This window comes from Astatotilapia calliptera, chromosome 15 (assembly GCF_900246225.1).
Source record: "Astatotilapia calliptera chromosome 15, fAstCal1.2, whole genome shotgun sequence".
In the NCBI taxonomy this organism is placed as follows: domain Eukaryota; kingdom Metazoa; phylum Chordata; class Actinopteri; order Cichliformes; family Cichlidae; genus Astatotilapia; species Astatotilapia calliptera.
In genome coordinates, this window is record NC_039316.1 from 33,426,024 (window position 1) to 33,438,204 (window position 12,181).

The window sequence follows — 12,181 nt, forward strand, 5'->3', positions numbered from 1 at the left end:
GGTGGAGTTACTTTGTGTGTGTGTTTATAAGTAGTTTTAAACCTTGTGATCCACAAAACAGCATAAGAGTAAAAGAAGAACTGACTGCGTTACAGCACCCGCTGCTTGTTGAGAGTAAAAGCGATACGCGCTTTCGCGTCTTTTTTAAGGGGTCTGAAAGGGGTCTGAAAACTAGCGACAAAGTCGCTAAGTTGGCAACACTGTGCGGCCTTTATGGCTGCAGACCCCAAATCCGGTCATTGGTACTTCCTGGCTTGTGTAGTTACTAGGTAACAAACACAGCTCAACACTGCCCCTAGCGTCCTGGAGCACTTCCGTTGTGATTTGTAGTTTGCATGTGTTTTGGCGTTTGCACGTGTTTTGGATTTTGCACGTGCTTTGTCTCTAGGGGCCACCATCCATAACTGGCTTATTATTAAGTGTGATTTTTTTTTTAAGTCTATGTGCACTCAAAATCTGTTATAACCGGCAGCAGGGGCATCAGATCTGTGCATAGTAGCAACTAGGTGTGGGCTTTGCGTGTCCACCTCAGTGACCGGTGTGGCCACAGCTGCCACACATCCGCACAACATAAAGGCTCGTAACAGCAAGACAGTCCCCGCATGCGCGTGCACGGCGCTTCCACGAATAGAAGCGCGCATCTTGGTGTGCGGCAGCTGTTACGGTCTCCGGCAGAGGTATTCCCCAGTTCCATCACAACCAGCAGCCTGCCAGTGTTCGTGGTTCCAGAGTTGACAGTAAAAAAAAAAAAAGAAACGCTTGTATTAGGTTGTTTTTTTAATGCCATATGATGCATAGAAATGTGAAAAAACGCGTAACGCACCTAAATAAATACAAAGATACACGAAATGACCAAACCTCAGGGCGCATTCAGACTCATCGGGTTTGTGAATAAAACCTCCTTCTCGACATGAATTTCTCGTCCTCACCCAACCTCGACTCTGACATGGCTGTCACCCACCGCCCAAATTGATTTGGCCACCCCCCTTCCCCCTCGCTTTCCTCCCTTCCCTCCCTTCCCACCAGTCACATGGAGGTAAGCGGTGACCCATCGTTCCCTCGGCTTTGTGGCAGTCGCTCGCTCTCCGGTGCTCTTGAAAGACGCACGGGGGGAACAAACAAACAAAAAGCGCAAAACTGGCAGTAACTGTCTTTTTTTAAGTTCTTTTATTGTATCTGTTGCTAAGGAGAATCAACCCGGAATCCGCTGAAGCCGCCGGGAAACGATACTTGGTTAAAGGGGTTATTTTTAGTCCCCCACGGCGGCGATGAGTGGCTGGAAGCCGGCTGCGAGACCGAGCGCTGCTGCGCTGTGGTAAGTGAAGCCCCAGGTCGGTGCTCAGGAAGAATGAAGTCGAGACGAGATAAACTGAAGATCCCCTCTCTGACTCTGGAGTAAGTTCTGCTTTTTTCAAACAAACAAACAAAATGTTTTCGTGCTGTGCTGCAGATGTGAAACCACTAGCTGTCCTGTGTGGCTGCTGAATTTGAAGTTGCAGTAGGTGAGAAATAGGAGCGTTCACGCGCTCGTGTACAACGCGCTCGTGGTGTCAACAGAGTTTTAGATGCGCCGTGGCTTTAATTCAAACCTTCAGCTATCTGCTGCGCAGTGAAGTTAAACAGCCACCTGAGCACGAAAGATGTAAAAATAATCTCTCTCTGGGTGATAGCATTCTCATTGTCTTGGTAACGGCTTCGGTTTATTCTCATATTTTGAAGACGATGCGCTTTGGAGACTTCAGGAGTCAACAGGTGTCTCACCAGCAGCCTTTATGTCTTTAGAAACATCATCAGTGCTCTCAGGAAGACACAGGCTTAAAATTGGCAGATCCCCCACCCTGCGCGTTAATCTTTAAACTGAGCTGAAGTGGAGAAATCAAGCTGTCCAACCTTGAACTGGATCCGTGTTTGCTCAATTTACGACTGGTTAAATTTGTAAAGCCAAACTAGTGAAAACAACACTAAACTTGTGATGGCGTTGACATATTTTGTCCGTGAAATGACTTCATCCAGGTTCCCAATCCTTTAATCTCACCAAATGTTTAATTTGATATGACTTTCTGTTTTTTTCCTTCTCTATTGTCTCTTTTTTTAAAGCTCAGTCCACAAATCCTGCATGAATCACATCGTGGCCTTTCCACAGGAACAACACACACTGACAGTGTTTTATTTAGCAGGACAGACGCTGGCTAACCTGTAATTTTTGTCTCTATCAAAGCCCATGACTGCAGTCTTATGTCCACCCACCCTTCCTTCTGAGTGAATATAGCCTTTTTTTTGCATTGAGAAAAGGGAGGGGGTTAGGGAGCGGGAGGGGTGGGGGTTCCTGCTGCTGCTGCTGCCCACTGGGATGCTGATCCATAAGGCGTAGGAGCTCCCTTCTCGCATCCTCATCATCCTCTGATCCATGCATCCATCTGCCTCCTCTGTGGACCATCTCGGCTGAGCATGCGTTGGTTTCATTTCATTTTTAGGCACTCCTTAGCTTCTGAGATACAGAGGAGGTTTCACGCTTCGCAAGCAGGGAGGGTCTCAGGGTCTTAATGATGGCACCCGCTGAATCAAACCACTACTGGAAGTGCAAATGTGAAAAGTAACACTTTCCTGGCATTCAGATAGATTTTGTTATGGTGAATTGTGCTCTTCGAGTATTTAGCCAGATTTGTAGTCGTAGTGACACTTTGGATCTTATGAGGTAAAATATGAATAACGTGGAATAATAAGAAGCCATTAGGTCTGAGCACAGTTGTAATTGGATTGTAGTTTTTAAGGACAGCCAATGGATGTTATCTGATGATTTGTAGCTACCGCCGGTCTGAATATCAGAGCCTCCCTGAACATTTAGGAAAATCTGAAATGAGTCAGTCTGAGATTTTCCGCTCTGTTTTCCACTCTGGACAAGATTGGAGATAAAATTGAAATGCAGTATGGAATTGACAGATTATTCACTCAAACACCACTCGGGGCTTTTCTTTAAAGGGTCTTAAGGAGAAGACGTGCCAAAATGAAATGCAGTGGAACGACTCGCATATGTTGCTTAATTATGAGGAGGCACTACAGAATGATCAGTCTTTGTGCGAGGAGTTGTTTTTCCTACCGTCCGCCCTGCATTACTATGACAACATGTTCATTAGTGCTGTGGTAGCCAGGGCCGTGTTTAGCACTGAGAAGCTTCTGCAGAACTGAGACAATAGCAGCTTTGTGGAACCCCGAAGGCAGAGCTTAAATCTGAGAGAGAATTACTTCACGCATTATGTCAGTGTTAGACAGATGCAGATTTTGGAGCAAGCTCGGCCTGCTTATCTCGACCGTGCATTAAGATGTGAAGTAGTAGCTGAGATTCATTAGAGACAGTGTTGTGCATGTTTGGGTGTGCAAGAACTACAAGTGCATTGTTGTTTTTGATTTCAGGAAGTCAAACCTCGATTTATCTGATCTTAGGCATCTCCTAACACTGTTAAAGATTGCGCTACATGTTCAATAAATGTGTGTTGGATGCTGAAATTTCCTGTCTGGTGTGTTGACAAGCAGCTGCTGACTTCCTGTTGTGTAAGAGCTCACACGAGATCAGTAGCCGGCTAATCAGATGCATCCAGGGATGCACCCAGCGAGCCTGTAAATAAACAGCGCTATCAGATGGGCATCGGCTTTGGCAGCCCCAGTGGTGATGTCAGCTGGAGAGAGGCGGGCATCGGCCTCTAACCTTGCGCCAAAGCTCCAGCACTGACTGATGATGACAGACACCTGACGGGCCAAGTTGCTGAGCCAGCTCACTAATGCACGTGACCATGTCTTGCTCTTACAGTTTGTCACCCACATGCCAGAGCCCCACCCTCCTGAGCCCATGCAGCCCATGCAGCCCCTGCAGCCCCCTACAAACCCTTCATCCCTGGAGGTAAGAGAGCCAGGTCACACGTAAACTCTTCCTAAGGACTAAACCTATCCATTTTTAAATTAAATTAAAAAACAAAGAAACAAAAAAACCCTGACAATTTGCTGAACAGGTAATGTTAATGTTACTGTTAACATGGGCCAGCAAGTGTAATTAAATTTCATTTATTTCAGAATAATACAGCTCTTATTATTTGGTTGCTTTTGATCCTTTTATGCACTATTATTTCAGAATAGTGCATAAAAATGCACCAAATCATTCCTGACTGGATCGATATGACATAAAAAAAATCATAATTTGCTCATTTATATACATGACAATAACACAATCTGGGTGTGTTTTTTTCTGTTGCTTTTCCTATTTGAGAAAAAAAACGAGATCAGAAAAAGTCAGAAATATCATTTGAGTCGTGTGCTCTTTGTTGTCTTGTTGTTGTTTTTTGGCATGTGAAGGTGCTTCTGTTTCACCAGTGAAGATGTGTCGTTTATTAGTTGTCTCTAAGTCTTAGTGGGTTGCTTGGCAACGGTGCTGGGTGCTGTGGAGGAAGGCAACACTGCAAACAGAGGCGGCTGCATCCAGCATGTTTCTGGATGTGTGAGCACCGCTAGGCTGTCACACCACACACTGAGCAGTAATGAATCTCATTTGCTCTCCTGAAAAATGAGCACAGTTTTTCTAGGGATGCAAAAAAACATGCATTCATTTGCACATGGACATAGTCTGATTCCACAGCATGACCGGCTCCATATTTGCTGGCTTCGTGTTTTTAACACCGTTTTGCATTTGTTTCACCACCCAGGCACATGCTCATTCTCTTGCATCAGATTCTGTATTTGTATGCAAATTTCTTATTTCCCAACATCAACCCTTGGATCAGATACTGTGATTGTGCTGCAGTTTGGCTTGAAGGAAAAAAAATGTGAGAAGACAACATGCCTTTTGCCTGGCGTAGGATTCATTTTCAGTATTACCCATTCTAATCTTTTGGCAGCATAGCCAAATCCTAAACCTAAACTACAGACAAGAACAAATTATGTTAAGCTGCCACACCCTAAATAGCCACCCGGTATGAGCTGTATATCCAATAAAACCTGTTTGATGACTCAAAAAAAGTAAATCACGTCAGAGTTTCTTTGTGTCAGGGTAGATGGAAGTTTATTTAAAATTTGACTGGAAACCAGTTCAAATTACATTAAATAACATAAAGTGCCAAAGGTTTGGAAACAGGACCGAAAAATTCCAGCTATCTGGTAGAGTCACGTGAAAGAGAGAGTTTTTCATGTGAAAATTATTCATTAGCTTTAGCAGCAATAACTTGAAGCAATCATGATTTCATCAGTCTCTCACATCATCGTGGAGGAATTTTGGTCTACCTTTCTTTACAGCGTGGCTTCAGCTCACTGAAGTTTGCAGGCGTTTTAGCGTAGCTCTCTTAAGGTCTGTGCATAAATAGCCAGCATATAACCAAATCGTTAACGCCTCGATTCTTTTCTTTTTCAGCCATTCTGTTATAGATTTGTTGCTGTGCTTGGCTCGCCCCATTGAATTATCCATTTCTGGCCATAGCTCTCATCCACATGGCCTCACATTTGATTCTAGAATACTTTGGTATACGATGACTGCAATGTGCCCAGGCCTTGTGGCTTCAAAACAAGCCCACATCATCACTCCTCCTCCACCATGCTTGATAATTGATGTGAGGTGTTTGTGCTGATGTGCTGTGTTTGATTTTTGCCAAACATGATGCCTTTGTAAACCCTAAGCTGTACTGCCATGTTCTTTTGATAGAGAAAAGGCTTTCTCCTGGCAACCATCACAAACAAGTTATACTTGTTTTGTGTTTTGCTAATTGCACTGTTATTGACTTTAACGTCTAACACACTAACTAAGGCCTGTAGAGTTTGAGTTGTAGCTTTTGAGTTTTTTGCAGTTTGCATTGCATAGTCTGACCTTGGGGTGAATTTGCTGGGTAGACTTGCAGATATCTTGAATGTTTTCACTTGTAAATACTTACTGTAACCTGATCGGCTGTGAGTTTTTCGAAAATGACCCTATAGACATTCTGTTTGCTGTGGTGACCCCTTGTGAGTAAGGGAGCAAGTGAAAGCAGCTTCTTCCGAGCATTTCACTGTCTTACCCTGAGGTGAATTTGCCTGGACGCCCACTCCTGGAAGAATGTGGCACTTTGTCCATACACACTTAAATGCTCCAGACCGCAAACTGACAAATGTCTGCTTTTATAGAGGTGATGTTTACATTTGCTGATGATCGGTTGTCCTTACCCTTTTAATTCCTATCACAGCACATGAAGGTATGCTTAGACACGACTGCTCAGAATCCTGTAAAAACTCTGTTTTTCACATGACTTTATGTTAAAGCCTTTAATGAAAAATGGCCTGACTGTGTGGGAAATAATGTGCATAGAGACACTAACAGTCATGAATGGTATGTCAGTGGTAACAAAGTCATTTCACTGAAAATATCTATAAAATTCCACTTAAAGCTGCTGTGATGGAAAGTGCAGAAATGACCAAGCCTGAAAATATGCAATATTCTATCTTTGTTATCAGATAGGTTCAGACACAGACATGCCTCTTTTTGTCAAGGTAAGGTGCTTGGTTACAGTTAGCTTACAATAAAAGAAAGATTTCAGTTAGTTTTTGGGTCATAGAGATGACGAGATTACGTTTTAAAGAGTAACGTTATTATTATGTGCAGAGGTGTAAGAAGGTTTTATTTTTAGGCTTGGTTGGTCTGAGACTCTAACTTGACACTTCTAATCTTATACATAATGAAGTTTTAAGGTCAGGTAAAAAATAACTAACTACAAAAACAGTCGGGAAATAACTGTTGTACATGCAAACTTCTAATGATGACTTTAAATAGATGTGCTGCAGTATAACTAGAGAAACAAAAAGTTGCAGATCTATCTATCTATCTATCTATCTATCTATCTATCTATCTATCTATCTATCTATCTATCTATCTATCTATCTATCTATCTATCTATCTATCTATCTATCTGTCTGTCTGTGTGTGTGTATGTGTGTGTGTACGCGTGCGTACTAAGCCAAGAGTAAGTGCACAAGTACTGGATGTAGTTTGTGCAGTGGAATGTACCACTATTCAATAAGTTTATCTGGAACTTCCCTCTACCAGGCTCCTAATGGTATACCCCAGCAACATCTTATGCTGCTTTCACGTTTTGTAGGAAATTATCCCTAAGGTATGAATGCAAGCAGCATCTGTAAGTTTACTCGTATTATATCATAAAAGGATAGTTTGCAGGTTTGCAGCACAACTAATCATAAAACATATAAAGGCTGCTCTCTCTCTATATTACACGTTTTAATTATTCTTGGTCTATTTGGACAAGATTTTCTATGGAAACTTAAAAACGTAACAATGATCTTGCACTGTTGTTATTGTTTACATGGCAGTACACCAGGTTATTAAAGAAATACAGAAAAAATAAACTATTTTAAACAGGAGAACAAAAAAAAATTTGATTCATTTTCCAGTTCATTGCTAATTATTATGATTAAATGATTTTAAAAGGGGGATTGTTGATATCTGCATATTGTCCTGTCTCGTTTACACACAGGTTTACGCGACTATTTTTTCAATATTATGTTAATTTTGCAGTTATATGATTATAACCCTTCCACACAGAGAGGTATAATCATACATACTAAAAGAATTCAAGCTACGTTTTGACCTATCTGAAGCCTATATGAAAAGAGTGGCTGTCTCAGGCTAATGTAGGTTATAAATAGTCAAGATAGAAAGTAGAAAAAAACAGCTTTTAGCAGGTTTCTAGCACGTTTGCGTGGTAGGAGTCAGCGTGGTTTGGATTTGTACTCCCAGTCTTCAGTGGTGTCAGTTTTTTTTCTTTGCTCTGCTTTTGTAATCTGAGCTGCAGCACCGTCTGTTAGAGTCTTTAGCTGCAGTTATGGCAAACCAACACTTCTCCCCCACCTCTGTTTCAAAATCCCAGGGTCATTAATCATACAGAAAACAGCATGACTGAAAGCTTTATTTTATTAATCTGCTACAGGAATGTTGTATTTATTTGGTATCTTTACATGACTCACACTTTCAGTCTTACAAATAATATTACTTTTGCATCTTTAGCAAAGACAGATAGACAGAAACCCCCTTACAGGCCAGCAAGTCTCATTTGTAGTCAGCACTGGGACCAACAAATCGGGGCTGGGTTTCTGACTATAACTGAAATTAATACCTTTGCTTCCACTCTGGGAAATTACTTAGCCAGATCCAGTGCACACTAAAATATTGCCATCAATGTTATCTTTTATGTTATCTTTTTGTGCATGTCCTGGCTAAAGTGAAGTGTTATTATTGGTACGGAATCAGAATAATTAGGACATTAACAGATCCCAAGTTTAGGCAAAGCTGCTTCTATTCTAGTTGTCTATTGTCCAATACACGTGAAAGCACTGAAACTGAAAGACAGCTCTGTTGACACTGATGACAATATACCTGCCCCACAACAGCCTAACTACAGTACACACAAATACAAATATATATACCCACAGCGCACATAAATGAAGTATTATTCATCAGGAGGTACAGTATGGTTGCATATTTGAATGTGGGGCTCATTGAGGATTATCTATTAAACTAAAATCAAACACTACACCACGTGCACTCACAGTTTTTGATACCCAGTCACATTTATTGGGCAGAAATAGCAATCAGTTGTGCAAATACCAAAACAACTATTTGTGTAGCTGGATTTAAGTGCTTAAAGTTGAACCTTTTAGAACATGATTAACGCCACCTTGTGCTGATAGATTTACATTTATTTATGTTAGCTAATTATTAACAGAACCAATAACTCAGGGGGAAATAAAGACACTAAAACTAAAAATCAGTGTGTTGTGTGGTCTTTGGCTCCAACAATGAGTTTCATGTTAAGTAATCAAGGCTATACTGTCCACTTTAACTGTATGTTTAGCAGCAATTGGCTCTTCCTTGTTTGGCTAGCTGCACTGAAACTAGAAGATCCAGCTGTTAGTCATAATGTTCAGGTTTTAAAGCACTTTATGGATGAGAACAGAGTGGAGATATGGAAAAGAGCTGTTAAATCGAGTGCTGCACACAAAAATTAATATGAATACAATATACATACATTTTTAAACCATTGCATATGAGAATATAACTGGACTCAGAACTGTTTGTCAGGCTTTTAGGGGATTGCCACTGTTTTGTAAGAATTAGCTAACATAAGAGAAGCGACAAAAACACAAGTCAGTTAAAAAGCCCTAAAACTTGAGCAGACTTTTGCGGCAGTGCGTAGCGAACGTAACGAGCGGCGCTTGAACGCAGCACTTGTCTCCAGCTTCCTCACGCGCAGAGACACGCAGCGAGCGGACACGGTGTGGACAAAGTACCGCGGGCTGAGAGGCTGTTTTCAGCGGTATCGCTTAACCGACAAGCCGCGAAGGACGTGATGTCCCGGGTGTAGCGCTTTCCGTCAGACCGGAGGATGTAACGGCTGCTCCGGAGATGTTGGGACGGCACGAGGCGGTTTGACTCCGGCTTGAATACAAACGGAACCGCCGAAAAGAAGAAGACGAAGAAGAAGCAGAGACGATGGTGGGGAGAGAAGCAGTATTAGCAGCAGCAGCTGGAGGGGGAGCGGATTTCACATCAAGTCGAGCTTGTGTTTTTTGAAACCAGCATAAACTTTAAACGAGGGGTTATGCAAGAAAATCCTCCAGCATGTCGGATCCGATTCACTGGTCTGCGGTGCCGAGCCAGAGCAAGTCCCCTTTTGTTTCGGTGTCGCTACTGAAGCGCTCGAAGAGGTACTTATCAGAAGTTGACATACCGGAGGTTGAAACTAGCCCACATAGCTATTTAGTCTTTAAAAGCTACCACATAGGATTACATTAGTCTATCCTAACTCACTCAAACGTCTCCGTTTACGTTTAACAACACGAGCTAGCTGCTGCTTCAGAGCAGCAACCCGATCGCTTGAACGTTAATCCAGTGTTTGCTCTCTGTTACTCTTTTGTTTTTGTGGTTATGAAGAAAACATCGTATCTGAAGCTGTTTGCAGATAATATTTGCTATAAAGCCAATATTCTCAGAGGCAGGAGCTTAAAATAATAGGCGCGGTGTGCAGTTTCCTTTGTTGAAATTGGATGTAGCATGACAGCAGGTCTGCATGTGTTTGTCAGTGGATGCACTTTGCAGCTGGCACATAAAGCTGTGTGGATAGACTAAATAATAAAATTATATGTGCGGATCCCTGTTTAGATTGGTGTGCTGCACGTTGGATTTGGGATTAGGGTTATAATGACTGCCTGGAAGTCATATTTAGGTGTAATGTATTGTGTTTACTGTTGGCTGACTGGAGATAAGGTCTGCACCTGTTAACTTCCTTGTGCAGGATGTCACACAGGATCACTAGTGATTAGTGTCATCCAGTGATTGATATGCTCTCCAGAACGTGCCGGGCACAGTCTGAAAAAGCCCCTCTGGCTATCAAATACTTTAAATGTGCAGCTGGACATCTTAGATATTGAGATTTTTTTTATCAGTGCATCCAGAAGTTATTTAATCAGGTGATTTTTCTCAATTCATCTTGTGGACTCTAAAACATCAGAAGGTATTTGCTTCATTTTATCTGCATCATAAATTTGGAACGGAGTGCTTGGACCAGCAACTTTGAAATGTCGAATTTCCTCCTTTTAGGGGATTATTTAGCATTCCCTCCTTTTTCCTTCTCAAACACACACACAGTGGTGGACATCTGTTGACCAAGCTGGGCCCGCGGTGGCGGTCAGCGTGCACACTCCCCCCTTCAGGCTTGAGTCCGGTGACAGAAGGGCATCCTTTTTGGATTGTGGCTCTCATGAGTTTTCTCTCTTGATCTGTCATGCTGGTGTGTCATGCATTTGCCTGCAGATTACAGTTGTAGTTACGTAAACGCGTCTCAAGGCAGAGGTGCTCTGAAGGCGGAAATAATCTCACTGGTTGAGTTAAATTCCAGTGGGCAGAGAAAAAAAACAAAACACATAAAAAACGCAAGCTGTGGTTCTTAACGCTCATCTGTATTGGGCTATGAATGCTGTATTTTTGGTAAGTGTTAAGAAAGGAAAGAGGAAAAAAAATAATAAAGTAAAGAAAGAATTAGCTCATCAATAGTATTAGGTTAACACGAGCTATTGAGCTTGAAAGGATGTGCAGCAGGTTAGGGTGATTAAAGGACCGGAATGGAAATGTAATAACGAGTGAATGGAGTGTGCAGAGAAGTTAGGAGTACTTAGAGGGCCTAATGAATGAAGGAACTGAGAGATTGAGGACAGATCGAGGAAAGCAAGTGAATAAGGAAGTGAAGAAGATTAGTGAGGAGAAGTGAGGGCAGCAGTGAAGGAAGATTAAGAGTGAAAAGGTGGTTATGTAAGCATGTCCAGCTGGCATACCTGTAGAGGTATGCAGATTTCCAGGAGAGAGGGCAGTGGCATTTTTAACCAGGCTGGTAATTACAATCTTGGAGAGCAAGAGGATGCCTGGGTAACTGAGAAGAAGTGTATTGATACCAATTTTCTAGAATGATGTGCAGGACTGTAGTAACACTATCAGCCATACTATCAAGATATGGTGAAAGAGTCATTAAAGGTAGATAAGAAGAGAAGCAGCACTATGGCTTCATGCTGAAAAAGAGCACGTTTGCTCTGAGGGTGCTGATGGAGAAATGTAGAGGTCACAAAGATGCTCTGTAATGCATCCATTGGAGTATGAATTTGAATTTGAGGACTGTTTGAAGATGGTGGCACTGACAGGAAGACAAGCAGAGCTAAAGATGGAGAAGATCGGTATCAGAGGGACAGTTCAGGTTGACAGACAGAGAGGCAAGGTTGAGACGGTTTTGGACATCTGCAGAGGAGGGCTAGTGGAATTATTTGACTAAGGATGTTGGAGATGGAGTTGCCAGGAAGAAGGAAAAAAGGAAGACCTCAGAGGAGGCTCATGGATGTAGGGATGGAGGACATGCAGAGGGTTGATGCGACAGAAGAGGGTGAGAGGGAGGCAGATGATCCGCTGTGGTGACCTCTGAAGGGAGCAGCTGAAAGAAAAAAATGATAATAGGTCATTCAGCTGAAGAACTGTGGAGCTAATTTCATTTCAAGGCGTCAATCGTCCGTCTACAATTTTCAAGACTTGCTAGTTCTCCTACAGCATTGGTCACAATTGATCATCAAACGGGTCTTCTATCAAACTGTGGTATAGATCAAGGTCACATTTGTTATTTTC

The 12,181-nt window shown here is 42.2% G+C and overlaps 1 protein-coding gene across 6 annotated transcripts in view; it reads left to right on the forward strand.

Annotated features, from left to right (window-relative positions):
- Positions 1-1,049: 1,049 nt before the first annotated feature.
- mast3b (microtubule associated serine/threonine kinase 3b) overlaps positions 1,050-12,181 on the forward strand; it is a 37,493-nt gene continuing 26,361 nt past the window's right edge. For 3 of the 6 annotated variants that reach the window (XM_026194228.1, XM_026194229.1, XM_026194230.1), the window contains exons 1-2: positions 1,050-1,395; positions 3,806-3,895. In XM_026194228.1, the coding sequence (XP_026050013.1) occupies positions 1,349-1,395; positions 3,806-3,895 (137 nt within the window). In that variant the 5' untranslated portion in view covers positions 1,050-1,348. Of the gene's footprint in view, positions 1,396-3,805; positions 3,896-9,151; positions 9,727-12,181 lie in introns of those variants that run through there. The other 3 variants (XM_026194231.1, XM_026194233.1, XM_026194232.1) reach the window with 2 other exon arrangements.